The following is a 22736-nucleotide window of genomic DNA, read 5'->3' as shown; positions in this document are numbered from 1 at the left end:
GTAGATGGCGGTCGAGTTGTCTATCGGATCGTACGGACACTTGGCCACACCGAGCCCAACGCCGGGCACGTACTCGGATCGTGGCAGATGCGTCAAGTTGCGCTGTAGAGAAGAACCAGAAGCAGTAGAGCAGCAGTTGAGCAATTCAGTTTTCATTCATTCCATCGAAATTCTACCGCCAACGCTTTTGCGGAGTGATTTGTTTGTTGCCACACAGACACATCCATAAATGGATGACGCAGTGAATGGAAAATGGACGTCGCGTGGAACCGGAAAAAAGCGGAACCACAAGCGACACATTCGTACCGAAGCGAAATTGCGGAATTGAATGCTCTTGCGATCCGATTTCGATGTCAGTGAATCGACGTGGTGGAGGTTGCTGTTCCCGCGTGCGTCACAATCACGTCCGTCGCGCCGCGCCGTCCGCTTCACTTCTTCTTGCACCAAAATAACCGCAATTTCCGTTCGCTTGTCATCGGCGCATCATTTCGCCGGAAAATGGTCAAAAAGGAGTATGAGCGAAGGGGAGCGAGCGAGGTAGGGAGAGTGTCAAAGTATTTTTTTTTAAATTTTCCTTCACTGTCAGCTGGAAGGAGAAAATTATCGAAAGCAAGAACCTCAGTGACGGGCAAGGTTTCGCGGAAAAACGTCTTTCCCTTCTCAGAATCTCCGTTGTGTGGGTTTTTTTCAACGAGTTGCTCAATGAAGCACGTGCCCGTGGCCCACGTCGCGACCTTATCTAGACGCTTTCGGCTTGAATTATCACGTAATTGACGCGACAGAAACGGTCTCGGTAACTGGTGTAGTGGTGTTGGTGGTCCCCAGGTAGTAAAGATGGAAACATCAGGTGATAGTTATACCACCCTTTCCTCACCCGGCAATAGTTTCATTTACCTGCCACGAGACGCAGGTGCGAAATTAATGAAGGAGTGAAAATGGTACAAGTCCCCAGGGGGAAGGGGAGGTTGCCCGCTCGTTACCGGATCTCGCATCGGTATCTCGTGTAGCAAATCAAGTGGAAAACGCGCTTCGCTGCGCAGGTAGAACGGTTGCGGCTAGGGCGGTACTGAGGAATACTTACGAAAATGACAACATCCTTGGGGCTGTGCGCGTTGGTACCGCAGATGTAGAGCCGGGTCCCATTGTCCATCGGTTGTATCACGCGGATGTGGTTTTTGCAGTCAAACATCTGGTGAAGAGAGAGAGAGAGAGCGAGAGAAAACAGGTAGAGTAAGGGTTGTTGATATGTTGGGAAATCATGATGGTTGTAAAAGCTCTCCTGTCTTAAAGCCTGTATCAGTATGAGTCTGGCCACAGAGAATAGATAACATGTCAGTGAAAAAAATGACGAAAAAAGAAACGACGGATGTCATTTTGATGGGGGTTTTATTGACTTTAAGGAGAAATATTGATGCAAATACCAGGTGTATGCATATGAAACCGCCATCCGTGTTTTTATAGCTATATCTACGACAAAAGGAACTGTCGAACCATTCTCAATGTTTCTTTTTGTTCGTTCGGCATCTGATAAACAAAACCGGTGTGCAATAGTTCTAATTTCACACTACAACCAATATTTTCGTTGTGTACAAAATGGCAAATTCCGTCATTAAAAACTGCAAAATACCGACATCGTTCATTTTCTGCTTCCATTTTCAAAAAATGGCGACAGAATCGTATCAAATTCTTATTGAAGCTTACGGTAAGCACCGCGCTCTTCATGAAACACACTACAAAGTGTGGTTTTAAAAATTAAAAAATTGATGTAAGAAATGAGAATCACGAGAAACCACCGAATACATTAGAAGACACCGAACTGCATGCCGAAATGGGCGAAACGGTTATTAGTGAGCTATACAAGCAACACTCTATTCATTTTCAACCGTGAAATCCGCATAAATCGACCGGAATATCGAAATTGATAATAAAGACCGATTTTGCTCGATGAAAATGCTCCGCCACACCGCAGAAGCCCGGCCAAGAAGACTATACAAGACCTCAAATGGGATCATTTATCGCTTGCGGCTGACTCACCAGACTTGGCTCTATTGAATCAACATTCATTTGCATCGTTGAGACAGATACTGGCCCAGCAGCGCTTCCAATCTTACAAAAGTTTGCAAAAATGGACCTGTGATTGGATCGAAACAAAAGATCGACATTTTTTGGCGAGCAGTCTGTAAATTGCCTAAAAGATTGGAAAAATGTATAGCTAACTATTGCAATGTCTTTAAAGAATAACAGTTCCTCCATTTTCGCAGAATAACACTTTTTTTTTACAAAAAAAGGCGGTTTTATATGCATACACCTGGTAGTTTGTCAGTCTTTTATATAACTTTTTAAACTTTTACGTTGATATTACGTAACATCATTTGCTCTCTTGTAGCACATCACCTCTATTTAAGCTGCTTTTTATAAATTGCTGATTCATTTGTTAAGTTTCCCTTTAATAATTGTCCAATATAAACTTGTAGGATTGAAAGTTTTTCCTATAAAATCAATCTAAACGAAATCAAAAAAAATAATGTCATACCTGCATTAAGAACATCAACCAAAATCAGATCTAACTTACACAGGTGCATTGGTGGTCAAATGAAGGACAAAATCCTATTCTGTAGACAATTTTCTGCAGATTTTTTTCGTCTTTTGCGTTCCAAAGTATGGATTTTGGAGGTTGAAGCAAGTTTTTTGTCAAAAAAAAAAAATCCACCGAATAAACAAGCTGGCAACAACAAAGCGCTGTTACCAGAATTGTAAAAAGCTAGTAGCCCGCTTCTAACCGGTACAGGCTTTAACAGCCTGTGTCGCAATGACGCAATCGCCTCGAGTGGAACAGAAGAACAACCTCCATCGATAATTACAGCAAAACGTGAACAACTGATTCTTGCCGCAACCGTAAAACATGGCGCGTGTACGCTAGCGGTCATACATTCCCAACAGTAGCCCTTCCAAACTGACCACTTTGCGTGCGTTTTCCATTCCGCTTTCCCCACTCTCCAGAGATCATTCGGCTATAATTTTGTTGAAATTGTTTGCTGCTGGAAAACAATTGAAAACAAAAAAAAAATGGCGGAAACAGAGCGCTGTGCATACCGAACAAATTGTGCACATTGCCGTGTCCGCCAGTTGGACATTTCGCCGCCACCACCGCCGCCGCCGCCAGCTGGTCTGAATGTCAAATCAATTTCCTGAGAAATGCAATTGCGCTACTGCAGCGCATTGTAACGCGCGATAGGTGCACACCGCACTCGATGGTGTTGTAAACAGCGTAACATGGTGCTGATTAGTGGGTTGGTAGGTAGAAATTACATTCGGAAAAAATGGCGGCTTTCACCGGCGTCGAGAGACCTCCAGCGAAGCGAAATTGCAGCCGCTTATTAGCTGAGATTGTAGCCGGGTCCAGGTCCACACCCCCCTTGACGTGGAGTGTTCTCCAATGTCCAGAGTCTCAGCATAACAAAAAAAATGGAAGAAAAACGAACCAACGAGTTAGTGATGACCGATCGACAGCACCAGGACCTCAGTGAGGTCCAACGCCACGCCATTTCCACCATTCTCGAACTCTCTGTTTTCCGTTTTTTAATGAATCTCGCATGCACTTAACCATACGGTGGCTGCATGGTCTGCATGATGAGTGGTCCTTGGGTGCTTGGTGCATTCCCTTTTTCCCCATTTGCGATGAGCAAGCAAGGATTCGTTTGGATGCTTCCTGTTTACGCTAAGCATAAGGTTCACTCGTTACTCCAAGAAAGGGGCAAAAGCACTTATGTTCATGGTGCGTTATGTCGCAATTGCAGCTCTCTCTCTCTCTCTTTTTCTGTCTCTCTCTCCGTGCACTCCGGTGGCGCCGGTCGCGAACCACTTGATGAAGGCGCCTGGAACCGAACACTTCAAGGAGAAGGAGGAGAAGGTTACCACCTCGAACCCAACGGACGGTGAGTCATTTTGGAGTTTTCCATTTGATTTTCGCTCACCACAGACCCTTAGCGCGAGGTCTCTGAGCCACGATCCGGGGGCCTTGGAAGGACCTAAGGACCAGCCTCCACCTCTCGGTGTCGGTGATTAAATGCGAACGCTTTACGCTTTTGTACACTTTGGAGATTGAAGAAAGCCGCCGCCGAGGCCAATTCATCGTGATCCGAGACGAAACGGTGGGATGTTGGGTGTTTTGTGGGCGATGAGATTAAGAAATGCCGCGAATCCCGCCGCGCGCGCACGGCACACGGCACATCTTATCGCGCCACGGCCACGGCGCTAGCAACCGCTAGGAGTCGAGTATCATCCAGAGCCCGCATGGACCGCTTCTCATTTCAGTTTAATTTCCATGTAATTAATTTTTAATATAATTACACTGCAAGAGCGACCGTGGTGGGAGGACGCTCCCCCTCCCCCACCCCCAGAGGGTGGTTGCACGTGAAGAAGAGGCACCTTAGCTGCGGTCACGGTTGGCTTGAGCGAAGAGAGAAAAACTCTTCAAAACACCCTTGAAGATGAATCGCAAAAGAATCGCATTCGCGGCGGTTCGGTTCCGTTGAGATGCAAGAAAGGAGCAAGAAAGGTAGAAAGGGGGGGATTGAAGAACACGGCCCCAGTGTGCCCAGAGAGTTGAGCAAGGCTTGCACCAGCAGCAGCAGCATAATGGCGAATAAAAGAACGGACGAAAGCCACAAAAATCAAGATGGCATGTCGCCTTTTATACTGCAAAAAGGCCCGAAGCTCACTCTCAATGGTGGTGCCCGGGGTGGGGGTTGGGTTTTCGGGGTTGGCATAAGGTGTTCACCCAAGGATGCTCACCTCACCACCACGAGCACCAGCACATACAGCTTGGTGGGTTTTTGCGTTCTGCTGCTGCGATAATTGAAGACGCCAGAAAGCCATTTTGGAGTCAACTAGCAAGGGGGTATCGTCCACAACACTCTCTCTCTCTCTCTCTTACCGCCTTGAGAGCGTGCACAAGATGTTGTCTCAAGCAGGTCGATAAGCTTGGTAAGTTTTGCGAGAAAAAGCGAAACGGATTCATCAAAGCAACCATTCCCGCGGTGACTTTGGAATGTTATGCGTCAACCACATGCTGCACTGCACGTTGAACGGTTGTTTTGTGTAAAATAAAGGACCGTAAATCGCTGGACTGTACCGTGTGGTTGAGGTGTAAAACCCCCCGGGTTTAATGGTTCGATTTTGAGCTTTAAACATTCGCAAAACGTTTCATTACTCTCGGCGGGAAGGCGACCACCAATTGATCATAATCGGTCTGCAATCGGGACGTTCTTGAGCTACTGTTGGATGATTTCGTTTGTTCTTCAGGGTTTCTGAAGAAATTCCGTTAGCATAAAACACCGTAATCGATTGCCTTTGTTCGAGCGAAAGACGCCTCAACGCCGGGGAGTGTCTTTGCGTTTGGCTCTTCATACAATATGTACGCCTTCCGCTGATGATGCTGGTGGTTGGAGTCCGCTTTGGTCAATCATAATGTTTTATGACAAATAACGAACCATCTCGTAAACTCCGTGGCCTCCGTGGCTAATGGTAAATCGTTTTCAATTTGCCCACAACGACACACACAGCCAAAGTGCCTTGGCCGGTGGAGCGAATTCAATTTTTTATCGCTCACAGGATTGCGTTGGGTGGTGGGAGAGTGGGAAAGCATAAAAATGCTGTTCCTTCCCCGCCAATAAAATGTACCTTTTACCCGTTGCTTCCCACCACGAGAAGACAACTGTGGCCCATTTGTTCCCGGATTTTGATGTGGATTGAATTAGAATTTAAATCGTTTTGTGTTTGTGTGTGCGCGCGCGCGCCACACTTTCGCAATCCTGCAATGTCCTTGCGGGTTTGATTGAAACACACACATACACACACACACACACACACACACACACACAGAGGGCCGGTGGAGGGGCCCAGTTATGGGAATTGATCGATTTGCTTCACTCCGAAATGGAACATTGGAGCTTGCGTCGGTGTGAATTTATGTTGCTCGATACGGTATAAACGTTGACAGCGGACTGTCCATCGAGAGAGACGACGACGATGACGTGCCGAACAGAGGCTCACGAGGCCTTATCACCATCTAGCTCCGGACGTGGACGCCTCTTCTTCTCCACAATGACCGCAACCGTTCGGAACCAGGAACAACAGTTGCAACACTGTACGTGATGTATTTAAAATAAAACGTGAATAATTTGAACCAGCACCGGAATGTCGCTTGCAAGACTGACCATTTTGTTGGCCACTGGCCACGAACTGGCGCCGGGGAATATGCAAAAACGAAAGGACTCGATGGAACGAATTCTCTTTACAAAACGCTAGAAGGGGCCACGCGCTAAGCTGTGCAGAGCAATGTAACGATCCGGTCGAGGTCTTAACGGAGAGAGAATTTTACTTTGGATCGTACCCGGGAACCAGCATTGGTGGAAAAGACATTTGGAAAATGGAGCCTGAAGGCAGCTGAGGGCACGTTGTGTTCACGCAAAAGGTTTTAACCGGTATCCCTGGACTGTTCCCTGGATATTGTTGTTGTTACCGATAGCAGCGGCTATCGGTAGGGCCCACGAGCAGCCACCCGTAGCTCACTTGCGTGCGAGCCTGCACGCAAGTGAGCTAGCAAGCGGCAACTGAGAAAGAAGGCGAAAAGCAACCAGGAGAAAGAAAGCGAAAGGCGATAAACGAGTGAAAAAAGATAACCGCCACGGAAGGCAGACAAGTTTTGAGTCTGCTCGAGGAAAAATAAAGCGACTTCAAAAAGCTGAAAACCGCGGCGGTCTGTTTGCATTTCACAACACTCAAAACTTGTATTCGAAGCCTACTGCGTCCAAGCGCGTGATTTCAACTGATTCCAGTGATTGGTGTTCGATTGGTGTTCGATCGGTAAGGTTTCGCGCGCGAAAAGTGCAGTGCAAGCATGATGGGGGGAAGCAACGATTTGGCGGACAGCGCAGTGAAGGCCGGTGCAAGTGAGAAGGCGAACGTAGTGACGCCGCCGTCGGGAAGGACCTCAGCACCCGCAGTCAAGGCGCCGAAAGGCCAAAGAGGAGCCCGTCGGAAGGGAACCAAGACGAAGACGCCGCCACAGGACGATCAGCCCGGCACCAGCGCAGGTCAGCACGGTGCGTTGAACCCATCGTCGTCGCACCCGCGGCCATCGCTGAGCGCGCCGAAGGAAACCGCGCCGAAGCTCTTGCTGAGCGTGAGAGGCTCGACGAGCACACTTCAACGTGAGGCGAATGAGAGGAAGCTGCTGGCGCTGGAACGCTTGGAGAAAGAGCGCCAACAGCGGGAGAAAGAGTTCCAGGATAAGCAATTGGAGTTTCAGAGGTGGAGTAGTGAGGTCGAAGAGCGTCGACAGGCGCTTCTACGAGGCGACTTCTCCGTGTCCGGCTCGACGGGAGCCGATATGAGCGATCGAGAGGAGAACTGGGGCGGCAATGCAGCACGGCACCAAGAATGCGGTGATCCGGAACAGCCTAACTGCCACGGTTACCGCCCAAACCCACGGGATAGCCTAGCCGAGCCGGAACGTCGTCTACCGGCCAGCTCGACCGCGATCCGCACGGTCAATGACCCAGAATTCGGCGACAGTTGGGGCGATTCAATGGGCGAATTCCAACTGTCCAGGTCACAGGTCGCGGCGAGGCACGCCGTCCCAAAGGAGCTACCAGCGTTCAGCGGTGATCCGGAACAGTGGCCAAACTTCCTGTCGAACTTCAACCGAAGCACGAGGATGTGTGGCTTCACGGCGGACGAAAATATAATACGGCTGGAAAGGTGTTTACGCGGCAAGGCGTACGAGACGGTTAAGTCCCTCCTATTGCACCCGAACAACGTGGGCAGGGTGATCGCGACACTGAAGATGCGATTCGGTCAACCCCTGCGCATCGTGCAGTCTTTGACCGAGCGGATGAGCCAGTTACCGTCGGTTCGTGAAGGGCAATGGGACCAGCTCACCGATTTTGCGGTCGCGGTGCAGAACTGTGCAGCGACCATAGAGATTTGCGGTGCCCCGGAGCACTGCTTCAACAGCTCCCTACTGTACCAGCTGTTGGGGAAGCTACCAGTCTCGGTGCAGCAGATGTGGGCGATGCAGACGCCTGAGGAGGTGCCGGACCTCGCTACGTTCAGCCAATGGTTGTACGCGACGGCAGAAACTTTCAGCCGCCTTTCCTGGGCACAACGCCAGGGTCCACTGCCGGAGACTAGGACAGAGAGCCGGGCTGCACACCAGGCACCCGGAACGGCCCTACAAAGCAGCACGCCCAGTCCGTCGGCAAGTATGTGTGCGGGCTGCGGAGGAGAGTGCCGCGCGGTGGAGCGGTGCAGCCGGTTCATTAGCATGGACACGACGAAGCGCTGGGAGGTCGCCAGGGAGGGTCACTTGTGCTTTGTCTGTCTGCGTCGTCATAAGGGAGCATGTGGAGCCAGGCCATGTGGCAGCGAGGGATGCACGGGCAAACATCACGCCTTACTGCATCGCGGGCCATCGACCACAATAAATACCGTGCACGAGCCATCAGCAGCTGGGGCAAAGCCAGGTGCAGTGCACTGTATCCAGATCGACAAACACTGTGAGGCTAGCGACGCCTGCCCCCAATTTCGATACCACCCGGTTATTCTCCACGGTCGGACCAGCACCATCAAGGCGATGGCATTCGTGGACGAAGGGTCGTCTTTCACGTTGGTGGAGGAGGACCTCGCGGACGAGCTCGGCCTAGACGGGCCCAACCAGCCATTACATCTGCAATGGACGGGAGGGATTACTCGCGTGGAGAAGAGATCACGCGTCGTGACCCTAAAGATCTCGGGAACGCCACAGGGTCACCAGTACACTCTGTCCGGAGTGAAGACCGTACAGAAGCTGGAACTACCAGCGCAGACCCTCGACAGCGAAGTTCTACAATCAAAATACCGGCACCTGCGGGGCGTGCGACTGGAACCGTACACGAACGAGCGCCCCAAACTCCTCATCGGGATTGGGCACCTACAAGTAGGGCTGGTACTGAAATGTCGAGAGGGCACAGCGAACGACCCGGTAGCCGTTAAATCCCGCCTGGGGTGGACCGTTTGCGGGGGCGCTGACAAGGTGCATAACGTAGCAGCCGTCCAGGTGCGTAGTAGCGACAGCAGCACGACCGACGAAGAGATACACCAAGCGCTTAATACGTACTTCTCCCTTGACAGTCTCGGAGTAACGAAAGCCACAAGAGTGACGACAACGGAGGACGCTAGGTGTCTGGAGCTGCTAACGGCCCGCACCAGGCTGGTGGGTGACCGATACGAAACCGGCCTACTTTGGCGAGAGGACGACGGAACCTTGCCCAACAGCCGCCCGATGGCGCTACAACGTTTCCAACAACTACAGAGGAGAATGAAGAGAAGTCCGGAGTTCGCACGCACCTTGAAAGAGAAAATAAAGGAGTATGAAGAGAAACGATACATAAGGAAATTAAGTGTTAGCGAGGAGCAGCAAGACGAGCCGAGACGGTGGTACCTTCCTATCTTTGTGGTGACAAATCCGAATAAACCCGGGAAAGTTCGACTCGTCTGGGACGCGGCAGCAGAGGTGCGGGGAACCTCCCTAAACTCAGCGTTGCTAACGGGGCCCGACCTGCTCTCTAGCCTGTTCGAGATTCTGATCCGTTTCCGGGAAGGAAGGATCGGGGTAACGGGGGACATCCGTGAGATGTTCCATCAAGTGCGGATACGTCCCGAAGATCAGTCAAGCCAATGTTTCTTATGGGAAGACGAACAAAGTGGCACCGATATAACGAACCCATCAGGACAGGAGACGTGGTAGTCATCGTCGATCCCAGGCTACCCAGAAACTCCTGGCCAAAGGGCGTGGTAGAGCAAGTTTTCGCCAGCAAGCAGGACGGTCAGGTTCGATCCGCAAGGGTCAGGACGGCGAACAGCACTTACGTACGGCCAGTCACGAAGCTCGCCGTGCTAGACGTGATACGCCAAGAGTCAGGGGAAGGAGTGATACGGGATGCGCCGGGGTGCTAGCAAGGCTACAGAGATAGGCCGGAATAACACCGGGGAAAGCGACCCTAAAACAAAGACAGATTAGTTAAAGCAGGGTGGAAAGGGACCTTACGATCTGGATGTGGGATTGATAGATAGAAGCTGAAAGGCGACACAGTTGATAGGAGAATCCAAAGAACCGGCACGTGCCGGTAAACGGAAAGTAAACATACACATGACAGGACAGGCGGCTGCTCTTGGGCCGAAGTACGAGACGTCAGTTAGGACGACCGTACTGGGGGGAGTGTTACCGATAGCAGCGGCTATCGGTAGGGCCCACGAGCAGCCACCCGTAGCTCACTTGCGTGCGAGCCTGCACGCAAGTGAGCTAGCAAGCGGCAACTGAGAAAGAAGGCGAAAAGCAACCAGGAGAAAGAAAGCGAAAGGCGATAAACGAGTGAAAAAAGATAACCGCCACGGAAGGCAGACAAGTTTTGAGTCTGCTCGAGGAAAAATAAAGCGACTTCAAAAAGCTGAAAACCGCGGCGGTCTGTTTGCATTTCACAACAGTTGTGCACACACATACAGGGGAGGAAATGTTCTTTCGAATTTACCAACCAAAGGCATGAATGTCCTTCCCAAAAATGGAAAACTCTTTCATGAGGAGTACTGACGCCCGATTTACATCGTGCTCGGCTTTAAAATGCTTATTCAGGTGCATGGCCACGATAGCAACTTTCAATGTTAAAAATCTTTCATTGTCTGGCGTCATTTGGCGGCTTGAGATACTTTATTTCAGCTGCACGGACACAATAACAACATTGGATTGCAACATTGCACGGTAGCAAGTTACTTTTGTGTTTATTGGACTGAAAAGAATAACTGTGACGCGATAGAGATTTCAACAACATTTGTTATTGATTTTTAACCGATTAATTCCCTTCATTTAGAGTTGAAGCTTTTTCCTATTGGTTTTTCAATCGGTTTTGTACCGATACTTGCAAATCGATTTGCTGATCCCGTTTTCTTAGTTATGTACTGTCATAAAATGAAGGAAAATTGGAAAAAATGTCAAAAAATTGCTTCGTTCACCAACACTTTAGATGATAAAAAGAACAACTGTTTCAATTCATTACTATTCTCCATTAATTGTTCATTTAAAAAAAAAATTACAGGTTCCTTTTTTCCTAAACGAACGAACATTCAATATTGAAACCATACAAACTGTTAGTTCTCTTTAGTTTCGCCAATTTCCAGCCCAAAAATCTCATACTGTGGTCGCTAGAAAATGGAAAGTTTCCACCGTATATTGGCATAGATTCTCATAAGGTTAAGGTTAAGGAAGTTTCTTTCATGTTAACCGCATCCGGTCACGCCAGGAACTTTAATTCGATCTCTTTTTGGATAGTTCTTAACCGAAAGCTGTCGCTGTCGTGGCCATGCACCTTTCGAGTCGTCCCCGTCCCCGGTTGGAGGCTGGTGTGGCATTTGCGAGGCCATTCCGGAACATAATCATTGTCACCCCTTCGAGGCGTTAGCTCCTTCAGCCAAAAGCGCCATTGTGGTCGACGCTTTAGTTCCCCACGTTAAGCTCATCTGTTGGTGTTGTTGCTGCTGCTGCACTGTTGAAAGAAGGGGATGATTTCGAACTTTATTGCCCCCGAAAAAGGGCAGCATAGCTTGCGTACCGCACCACCTGCACCTGACCAGTGGCCACCAGGCCACCGCCTTTTGTGGTCACTGCGTGATCGTGGTGCTGCTCCTGCGGTCACCAACCGCGAGATGCCATGCCATCATCAGCGTTTTTGATGTCGATATAAAATGCAAAACACATTAAACCCCCACCCCCTTGGGGGGGAACCACCCCTCCCCCCCCCCCGTGGGTAGTGATACATGGGCACCGGTTAACGCCATCGCCATCGTTCGCCAACATCGCCATCGACGAGCCTTTTTTTTTGTTTTTCATTTCGCTGGCAACCATCACTCGACGATGGCACCACTGTGTACGTGGCGCTCTTGCCATACCGATGATGATGATGGCGATGATGGTGATGCTGATCGGCGACATCATCATCAACACGGGGCCAACCATCGCCATCGAGTTTCAACATTTCACGACCGAACGAGAAGGTCCATCGTTGGGCTGCTTGGCTGTTGAATATCGTCATAAACAGCGTCGAGTCGAGTGCCAGCGATCGAGTCGAGCTGCTGGGCATGCCGTCGGGTTGTACCCTGAGTGGATTTGCATTTCGATGTCCGACGGTGGACACTCCAGTGGCAGAGTGCCGTTCAATGGCGTTCAAAGGCGTTTGCCCGAAAAATGCGGCCACCGATGGAAGGAAAGAGGAGGAAATTACCGAAACGCCCACGAAACGTGATGCAATTTTATGGTTGGAAAATGCATTTCCCATTTCCCGCCAGCGTGCATTCTGGTTGGTGAAAGCGACAGTGTTAGTCGTTGGTCGTAGCAGGACCAGTAGGGACCTAGTAAAGACCTCTCGTCACTAAAGAGGATTCCGCAAGGGACGCGCCATTGGACTTACCTCACTTTTTCCACGGGAAACACAATTCCGAATGTCGGCACCGGTGGGATCCAGGAGCATCGAGTCTTTCTGTAATTAAAGAAAATGCGAAAAGAATGAATCAATTACTTGCTGGTATGTGCTGCTGCTGTCTAACTGTGTCTGTGTGTTACGATGTGGACAGTAGCGTCAGTTTCGAGTGAAATTCCAGTGAAAACGAACCTTGCGCAAGGAACATTCCCTAGTACATTCAGCCACGAAATGCTCTACGAGATGTGCTTTAAAGCAATTTTCCCACAAAAACCCCAAAAAGCCACAGAACCTCATCCATAGATATGTTTCTCATTTCCGGTGCTACAGCTTTTGGAGAGAATTCGGCCATCATTCATCATTGAAACAACGAGTTTCAACACCGTTTTTGGGACAGTCAGGTCAAATGATTCCAGCATGAGCCCAGAGGTTAATGCAACTCTGCTCTGCTCCGGTCGAAGTGCAGTAGTGCGCCTCTTTCTGGGTGCAGAGAAGGGTTGGAAAAATGGATGGAAGAGAACCGTATAGACCGGGGCGTAGCAACAGCACTGGAACAACCGGCGAATCTGGTCGCTGACGTCCGACCGGAGAGGTCGGTGTGGTCAGGACATCCACACAGTGTCTAATTCCCATTTACTAATGACTCAATTAACCTCCGGACTTTCGCATTTTCATCGCTTCGGAGTAGTATCGGAGCGTACGGAGTCCCTGGAACAATGTGGTTCCCATTTTTGGCCAACAATTGTTGCTCGACGAGGCGACTAGTCTTTCTCTCTCTGTCTCTCTTTATTTCTGTGTGCCAACCATTCAGACACACGGACACAGAAAGCAGTGTGCTTGGTGGCTTCTTTGGAGATCATCATAATAAATGGAAAATTGAATCTTGAATCTCCAGCACCGGGGCGGCTTCCATTCCAGTTCGCAATCAGCTGGCTGGCTGCTGCTGCTGCTGCTGCTGCTACCACTCGCACTCGCAGTGACCTCTAGCAAGGCAGAAGCGAACAAATGGAGCAGGAGCGTTCGGAGGTTCAGAGGTTCGGAATAGAAAATGGAAAATAATTAAATAGGCCACTCCGTTTCTCTGTTTCTCGCCATTGGTGGCCATTGCGTTCGGAAGGTTAGCGGAGGGTCTTGAGGTGAATCGTTTCTGTTCGTTTGGAAAGCGCACGACAGTCGAGCTTTTGTACAAATGACTTCATGGGTAGTTGCTTCATTTTTAACATTTAACTTTAACTTGACGGTTCCCGTATTTAAATCCCGTTGTGCGGTTGGTCTGATCATTGTCTTACTAACAAAATGGCCAATTCTAAAACACAAACAATTCCCGTGGTTTTGTAGAACACTTTTCTAGTGGTTCTGCAAAGTTTTTATTTCAATCGAATCATTGTTGTGTGAGTTATTGGAGTTTCTGTTTTCATTATTTTTTATATTTATTTTTATCGTTCACTCGGACCCGCAGTTTATGAGTTATTGAAGTGTTATAAACGCTTCTTCATTGCTTCAAATCAATCTATGAAAAGGAGTTCTGTGTTCTCAGCAAACACTGTTTTAAATTAATTATAAGAACCGTTGAGGCATAACAATGGTTGGACAAATATTAATATTAACGCACCTTTGTCCCAGCAAAAATCAACAATTATCGACTCACAATGCTAATTTTAAATGCGGTCTTTCTCTGGAGAATCAAATGACACAGTTATCCCCTACAAAAATCAATCATGTTACTAAAAAATAGCGATACTATCAATAACTCATCCAATAATGAACAAAAGGAAGTAAAAATTGGCCAATACACCCAAAAGAGTCTCTCCTATCGGTAAACGAAATGATTTTTATGTTAGAACCACTCTTCAGAGTCCAAGTCAGGCCCCGGGGTCTTATTGACCGATGTTTTATCTCGCATGCAGTTTGAAGGCTGCACGCGTCATGCCTTTGATTCACTTTCAATGACAGTTGCACAACTGAGTGCACCCCATGCGCTGCGGTTCGTCGAATGGGAATCACAGTGCGTTCATTACATATTCATTAGGAAGTTATGAACCGCATTATGGGTCCATCCTGCTCTTACTCACAGCACGCGCTCGGATCGGATTCAGATCGACCGGGGCCAGAATATAAGTTTTTTTTCCCACTGGCCGCCATTTCCCCGAGCTCTCTCTCTCGTTTTTTTTTGGGGCCGTTGCTGCTTCTTGCAGTTCGCTCATTTCGCGCGCCGGGTCGCGGACAAAACCCATTAGCACATTTAACCCGGATTATGTTTCCGCCGGGTTTTTGAGCATCCGCTGTACGGACGCGCTGGCGCTGGTGCTGATGCTGTCAGCACAACTTTCACCAGCATGACCTAGGTCCGGAGGGACGGTTCGTGGTGAGTGTAAGGGAGTGGAAGAAACCGGAAACAATCGCCTTTTCCTTTTTCCTTTCTCCTTTCTTTTTGTGCTTCGTTTTCTTTTTTAGCAGCCAGGACTGGACTGCAGTGCGCAGCGTCCAGTGCTGAAAATTCGCTGATACGGAAACAATCCCCGGATGGGAAAGTTTCTGCAGAACGACGGCTGCTGGCTGGCCGCTGGCTGGTTGGAGGATTTCCACGCTCCACACGGATGGTCCATGGCCATCCTGTCACTACCACCACCTTGCGAAAGGGGATGTTATTAAAGGCGAGTTCAACGATTCAGCGGCTTTCTCTCGTCGTTCCTTCCTTCCTTCCCTTCAACTCGATCCTTCGAGCGGCTTGGATGCTTTATAAGAAGTCTTAAGGGTCCAGTTGTTGGTGTCGTTGGTGTTGGTGTAGAGTCCGGCTATCGGTAACCATGCGTTAGGAGAGAGAACCGTCCCTCCATTCAATCCACTGGCAGCACTTGATACCTGGGCTCGTATCTGATCGGATCTGTTCCTTGGTCCGAAGGAGCATCAGTTTTGCAATAGAGCAATGACAAACAAAGATGGCGATCAGCTTATGGCCCGGGATCACTGGAGCTGATAAGATTTCATAACGATTTGATTGGATTATTGGGAATTATGGGGCCGATGGAGATGGAGGCGTCGCTTCAGCTTTTCAAGCCCTCCCAGGAAGAGCAGGAGTCTTAGAAGGGGAATTAAAAATTGATCAGTTTTTGGGACGCAATCTACCGGACCGATGGCTAATGAAATCAAGCACTTTCCAGGCAGGACCTCTAGTTGCCCCCTCGAAAGCATAACGAAGCTCTAATCGGTTTCTATCGTTCTTCGATTCCGATTCAATCTAACTAGCTTCACTCTGGCTTTCTAGAGCTGTCCAGATCCTTGAGGACATAGGAGGTGCTCGTGGCTCTCAAACGCCTCATGCCACTCCTTTTTGTAGCACAATTGAACGACTTTTCGCCATCTTGAGTTACAAAGAGAGCGAGTCCCGGTGCTTGAAGATTTAATATCCTTCCCTTGAACCATTCTCCTCGTTAGGCTGCTCGCTGTAATGTAATCAAATTAATGAGTGAGTGAGTGAGTTCACGTGTGCGTGTCCTTCCTATTAGCTCGATTCGTTTCCCTCACGGCCACTTGGAATTCAATTCCGGGGCGCGCGGTATGCCACTTCAGCTTGAAGGCTATACAGGATTAGCAATAGTACAACAGCGACGTCGCTACCACCACTATACGGTGTTGCTGCTAATTTGTAACCATTGGTACCGTCGTGCCTTTGGTCGCAAAGGAGCCCTCCGGTCGCGTCTATTGCATTTGGCAACCGCAAAGTTGGTTTTATTTAATTTGATTTAATTAGTTCCAGCAGTTCGCGGGGTGGGAGGAGGGGTGGGATGAAACTTTATTACGAATTATCGAGACAAGGTGGCAGGAGGAGAAGATAGTAGGTACACGAATTGGAAATGGAAGCTAACTTTTCTTCTTCTTTTCAGTCCTTTTGTCTTTGCTCGCGGTACGATTTCGGTAGCGGGGAACAAGCATTTTCAATTGAATTGAAATCTCAACCTCAGCCCGGGTGCCGACTTTTCTGCAAACAACAACAACGGCAATCGGTACCGCGAAACGGTGCCGGAAATGGAAACCAAACGAAAGCAGCATCAGCAGCAGCAATGGTAGCAGCAGCAGCAGCAGTAGTTTCGATAACAATAAATGGCACAAAACATAGCTCCAGAGTTTGCGGCAGTTGCCTTGCTTCACTCTCTGCCTTTCACTCTCTCTGTCTCTCTCTCTAGGACAGACAAACGAGCGAATGAAATGCTGGGATAAAGAGTTGAGAGCAAACGAAAGCCTTCCAGCAGCAACGGTTGGTGGCTACGGGGAGTCTTTTTCCTCGAAGCATCCTATTGAACCGGGGAATGGAAACTGAAGAGTGCTGGTGGTGGTAGTGGTGGCAGCGGAAAAAGGAAATTAATCTAATTTTCCACTTTTAATTGTGCTTCCACCGGTGTTTGAAGCAGCATCATCCGGAGTAGGATGTTCGAATGAATATGAAGATACCCTCCGCGAGAAGGCTCAATAGCTTCCATGGCGGCCACTCATGCAAAGGATTCCGAAAACACACCCGGAGCTGCGAGCACTGTTCCCCGAACGAACGAATCCGTGGACCATAGAACGGGTGTATTGAGTGTCTTCCTGGAGTGTTCCCGCAGCATTAGCTCGTGGAAAATGTTATTGGCAAACGCGCAACGGTCGGGATCGTGATTGTGTTCCAATAATTGGTCCGCCACCGCCACGGGGAAGGAACGATGATGTCCAATTCGCGGAACAGCGGGCGGTTTCGTCTGGATCTTCATCTCGGTTGCGGTTTTTCGGGAACGCTGTTCGTGAAGGGTTCCCGGTTCCCGTTCTGCGCGCAATAGTATAACTCTCTCTCTCTCTCTCTCTATTTTACTCCAAAAACCACCAATTCCCATTAGCAACCAGCAGTTGCAGTAGCAGCAACAGCAGCGAACGTCAATCATCACCGACGATGGCGTTTGGTCCGGTGTGGTGACCGCTGCGTCCAAATTGAAGACCTCAACCCCACCTTCAAGGGAGGTCCTTACAGAAACAGATGAAACCGCAACATTTGATCGGGAATAGAGGGTGTGTGCGTGTGTGTGTCCTGTACCCCGGTCCTACTGCTGCTCTGCGTCGTCACAATCCATTCCACGGATCGCGATCCATCCGCGAATCCAATCGCGCGGATTTCATTAAACGCATGGAACGCGCCCATCGCAGGAGGCGTTGCATTGCAATCCACCGTGGAGGTCGGTTCGAGGTCGGTTTGGGGTCGGTTTGCCGCAACATTCCATTTCTCGCGCGCGCGTTTTCTATGTTGATGATGCGTCTCTCGCTACATTAAACATCCCAACGTCCCGGTCTATGGTTAACCATTGAAAGGATGTGTAAAAATGTGGCCACACGTACACACACACACGCACGGTTGGTGGGCACATTGGAAGAGAGATTGCAAAGCCGTGCATTAGTGCGATGGCCGTTTTTTTGATTGCGGCGTTTGGGAATGCATGCCAGTGCCCGTGCCAGCGGTCGTCGCTGCTATTGCTGGGCGTGAAAATTATCACGCAAACGTGTACGCATCCATGCGTGTGTATCCGTGTGTGTGTTGGTGGCCAGAACAGCAGCTCGCTGCTGATGACAGGCGCACCGCACGCACCGCATCAGATCCCGCAGCTTATTTGTGCTGCCGCCGGCGAGGGGCACGGAAATAGTTGCCAGACCTCAGAGGGGGGGGGGGGGGGTATAGGTGGAGCAGGGGATGAGGGAGGAGCATTCGGGTTTTTGCAAATCCATTGCAACGCAACCGACGGAATAGAGTAGGAGTGTATAGTGGAGCGGAGCATCGGTGCGGAAAACTGCGGAGGGAAATATTTAATTTCTCAAAATTAAATTAAATTCCCTTTTCCAACCCACCGTCGGGGTGTGTGCGTGTGCCTGTAGGTGTGCGTCATGGGGGTGGAAAGGGTGTTAGTTTTTTTTTTTTGCATAATTCCTTTGCTAGCAATCCACCGCAGAGCTAGACCGAGGCTTGTGCTTAGTCAGCAGTGAAATGCTTCTCGCTCCAGCTAATAGGTGGTGTGGCAGGGGCGGAATGGTAATTGTGGAAAAGCAGGTCGGGAAAAGGGGGTCGAGCTGCTGTATATGCTGCGCGCTTTGGCGCCACCGATGACGATGATTGGCCAGGCCGGGGGCATTCCCGGTCGTACCTGGGACGGGGCGTCTGAACCCAAAGTGGATTTAGTAAATGCAAGCACCTTTTTTTCGGATTTCGAATTTTGAAAACACTAAATTGATTGCACAGTTATTGGGAATTACGGATTCCGGGCCACACCTGCGGTTGACCAGTGGCCAAGTGACTCATCCGGGTACGGTACCGGTGATCATTGAGGCATAAAATGTTTCGAATGCGATTTGTGAATGTGATTAGAAGCGCGAACCTTGCGTTATGGTTCTGTAGCATCGAGCATTTCGCAACAAATCGCTCACAAATCATCACCACATCATCCAGTCCCGGGAGATGGCCACCACATGTAGCTTATTTTAGCACACACACACACAGTCGCTAATGCCTGGGAACCCCCGGGGGGGAAAGTGTCATATATTCCTTTCTAATTCCGTCGACCAAAAACCCGACGTTTGTGGCTCTAAAAGCGGCCACTGGATAAGCAAATGGTGCAAATCCGGGCACGAAAAAAGCATAAAAAGCACGACGATCGGGTGTCGGTCAATCGGACATTGGATATCTCGGAACGCAGCAAAAGCGCAACGCAAAAGATATCATTCATCGGAATGGAACGTTGTGCAAAAGGCACGCACGGTTCGCGTAATGTGCGCTGTCTGTGTGTCTGTATGTGTGTGCGTGTCTGTGTATGTCTGTGTGTGTGTGTGCCCAGTGTGCCACCCACAAATCACTGAACCGGAAATCGAATGTCAGGCACCGTCGTCCTCCATGACGCGAGTTATCGCTATCTCTGTCTCCAAGAGAGCTTCAGATGGTGAGAGGGGGGGGGGGGGGAGACCGAAAAGGAAGGGAAGCTAGTTGCGGGACGAAGGGATGACAGTTTGTTTGTCTAGTTCCCCACCTCCTATCTTGAACTCAGTTCGCTCAATCATTCGATTATCCTCCGACCGGTGGTCCAGACCGTCGTGGAAGGTCCGGGACCGTTCCATCGTCTACTCCCTTCCCTTGCGCACCGACGACAACGCCACCACCAAAACGGTGACAGTCACAGCCTCTAGCTCATAAATGTTAATCGTTCACATATCATTTATGGCTTATCTGGTTGCTGCTGCTGTTGCTACTGCGGACGCGGTGCTGCTGTCAGTCCCTCGTTTAGAGCTAATCCAGCTAAGGGATGCTGCGGCATCCTTCCATCGAGGGGATGGGAGGGAATGATTTTGGTCATTTTGAGTCGTAGCCGTAGCCGTTGGCCTTTCTCCGGACTAAGACGAGAGACATCGATTGACGCACTTCGACGGCTAGTCATCGTTGAGGACAACAACGACAACAACAACAAAAAACGGTGCAAAGGACACAGCTTAGCGCCTTCTAATGGTGCCGTGCGCTGACTGGTACCACCATTAGGGCCTCGGCACCACTGACGACTGTACGGTTCAGCCGTTCCACGCGTGGCCAGTCCGGCCAGTCTTATCACGCGTGACAACCGATTTCCTCTCGTTATGTTCAACTGATTTCGTAAACATAATACGTTGCTGTTTGCTCCCTTGGAAAGAAGATTGGAAAGCTTCGAAGCGGGATTTTCCATGGAAAGTGTCCCCGGCCCCGGGGGCTTGCCAGGGATTGATCCGTAAATCCGGTGCCCGGAGAGTAGAAGACACCCTTGAGTATGACTCGAGGGTACAGCGCAAGGTAATGACCACCACCCTGCTTGTGACGAGTGGCACACGAAATGCAACAAATGGCGGCCTACCCGAGGCAAAGGTCCATGGAGGTCCTATCCGTGTACCGAGAAACGAAACAAACTCGCAAAAAGAGGCTGGGGGACGATAACAGTAATGTGTCCGTACACACACGCGCCAGGATACGTTTTGATGGTACTCAAAATGGCGGCAGGAACGGGAAGAACCGACGTGACGCTTCGTGGACGGACCACAAATGCCGTTCGCTCGCTCGCAGGATATGCCCGGTGGCCATTAGGGTGGCGTCTTGAAGTGCCCCCGAAAAGGCGCGCTCCTGGAACGCGGATTTCGTGCTCATGGTATGCCCGGAACGTGGGGCTTTTGGACCACCTTCAGTCCATGGAGAGCCCCCGTTAGCAACATTTTATTGCGATTCCATTCCACTCCACTCACACACACACACAGGACATGGGTGCTTCGAGTTTTATTTTTAAAAGAAAGCCATCGTCATCATCATCATCATCAGCAGCAGCAGTAGGGACAGTGGCATCATCATGATGCTGTTCGTGGTAAGTGCCGCAGGTAAGTTGAAGAACGTTGGCACGTTGCGATGGCTATTGGACTACCGCAGGCCCACAAAAAAGGGAGGGGGAAGGGGCCGTTTTGGTCCGTTGTCCGTTGGTCCTCCCGTGCACACGTGTACACCCAATGCTCCTTTTCCCCGTTCCAAGCAATTTGGGTTTTTCCAGTGAAATGGAAACCTCCCAAGAGCTTCGAGGCTGATCCGGCGTCGTGCCTGGCATATGTAAGATGCGGTGGTTTAGGTTGGCGTTTTCGGTGGTTTTTGCGGAACGATCGGATCGGAAAAGGAATCGGAACCCTCGGGGCAATACACTAGCACCAGCCCCAGCCCTGGTCCTAGCCCTGGAAACTGCATCGTCTCCGGGATCCTTTCTGCTAATCTAATAAGGGGTCCTGGAAGCTTCGGGACTCGGGCTTGATTGGTACTGGGTGCCATGTTGATGGTCAGCACGTCCTGTCCATGGGGCCTAGAGGGGAAGGAATGCCTCAAAACAAAAAAAAATGGATTGTTCTTCGTATGAATGATCAGAATGCTCGTTTTCTTCGAGCACTGTTCGGTAAATTATCGTCGCTCCAGTATGCACGGTTTGTTTTTCTCTCATCTCTTTGAGCGGGATAGTTCTTTGTTGCACTATTTTGCTATTTCCTCACTTAGAGTAAGGTGGAGCAAAAAAGTTCGGGCTTAGTGGATTTTTATTTTTATAATGAGTAAATGAAATAAAGTTACAACTGAACAAATGCACTGAATTAATCATCATCTGTTTATCTCTCTATTGTAAAAGTACAAGTTCGTTCAAATGACAAGTTGTTTGGTCAAAACCAGTGGGACAAAAGTTCGTTCCTTTAAAATCAGTAGTTTTTTAAGTAATTTACGAAGTAATGTGTATAGTTTCGGTTTTTATGCACTTTTAGTAGTTCAACGAATCACAGCTACAGTTTTTTTTAAGTCTACTGGATGGCTTTTGTCCCACTCGAACTTTTGTCCCGCCTTACTCTACCATTACTTGAGGAATATCTGTTTAACGACAGTTTTATGTTTTAAGATTTCCGTTTTGAGACAGATAATTCTAAGAAATAAGCCCTAGCAATGAGTTCGCACTGTTGCCCCCGATGCAAATGAACTTTTGCCCCACTAGGAACATTTCTGAAAAAGTGTCAATTACAAAACATTCCGTTTGTATTTCAGAATTAGGGCTATACCGATGGAATCTGTGTTAATTTTGTGTTCTTCATCGCTTATGAAGAATAAATGTAAGAAGTGGCCACGCAGCGTGATACTGTTTCCAAAAACTCATAAAATTAGATCGAAATCGCAAAAAATAAGTTAATGGCATTTTTCTAAAATTTTGTAATCCAAACCAAAAACAAAAACACGTATGGTGAGGTGATTACAAGACCTTTGAAACGAGAATAGTGTTGGTAGAATCTGTGAAGCCGTTTTCTAGAAAAGCCTGATTCGAACTGTTCTTCACGTGATCGAGCACGCGGTTTGGCTCGATCTTAGATTTAGTTCCTGTTAAAACGATTCAGAATGGACGACATTCAAACGACTAGTTAACGTGGTTTCGCGGTTTCATGCCACGGAATCAAACGCATAATCAAGCGCTTCTCGACCGGTGACGAGCAGCTAGATGGATGGATGGATGAATGGATGGGATGCCCACGAGATGTGCGAATCATTACTTACGCCAACGAGCTACAAGTGCCCGGTAACGTCGCTGAAACACTGAAACAGTAGCGCATTCCGGTACACCAGTCGAGAACCGGGATCTAACCACCTGGCGGAAAGACCTGGCCTTGTATCCGTGTAGCGAGCACCTCGAGTGTAATCCC

At 49.3% G+C, this 22736-nt stretch overlaps 2 protein-coding genes across 2 annotated transcripts in view; one reads left to right on the top strand and one right to left on the bottom strand.

Annotated features, from left to right (window-relative positions):
- Positions 1 to 22736, bottom strand: part of LOC125957210 (semaphorin-2A-like) — an 85588-nt gene that overhangs the window by 6376 nt on the left and 56476 nt on the right. The window contains exons 4-6 of the mRNA XM_049689747.1: positions 12501 to 12569; positions 1082 to 1189; positions 1 to 102 (exon numbers count right to left, since the gene is read on the bottom strand). The exon at positions 1 to 102 is cut by the window's left edge and continues 36 nt beyond it. Of these exons, the coding sequence (XP_049545704.1) occupies positions 1 to 102; positions 1082 to 1189; positions 12501 to 12569 (279 nt within the window). The remainder of the gene's footprint in view (positions 103 to 1081; positions 1190 to 12500; positions 12570 to 22736) is intronic.
- LOC125957238 (uncharacterized) lies at positions 8607 to 9714 on the top strand. The gene is made up of 2 exons (XM_049689800.1): positions 8607 to 9100; positions 9175 to 9714. Exons 1-2 carry the CDS (start codon positions 8639 to 8641, stop codon positions 9220 to 9222), a joined length of 510 nt encoding a protein of 169 aa, XP_049545757.1. The 5' UTR covers positions 8607 to 8638; the 3' UTR covers positions 9223 to 9714.

This window comes from Anopheles darlingi, chromosome 3, assembly GCF_943734745.1.
Source record: "Anopheles darlingi chromosome 3, idAnoDarlMG_H_01, whole genome shotgun sequence".
Lineage (NCBI taxonomy): Eukaryota > Metazoa > Arthropoda > Insecta > Diptera > Culicidae > Anopheles > Anopheles darlingi.
The sequence above is the reverse complement of the archived record's forward strand: the minus strand, read 5'-3'. Positions and strand labels throughout refer to the sequence as shown.

Coding starts and splice junctions, on each gene's coding strand:
- LOC125957238 (XM_049689800.1), top strand. CDS start 8,639: ATGGCATTCGTGGACGAAGGGTCGTCTTTCACGTTGGTGGAGGAGGAC. Junction 9,101..9,174: donor ATAACGTAGCAGCCGTCCAG/GTGCGTAGTAGC, acceptor CTCCCTTGACAG/TCTCGGAGTAACGAAAGCCA.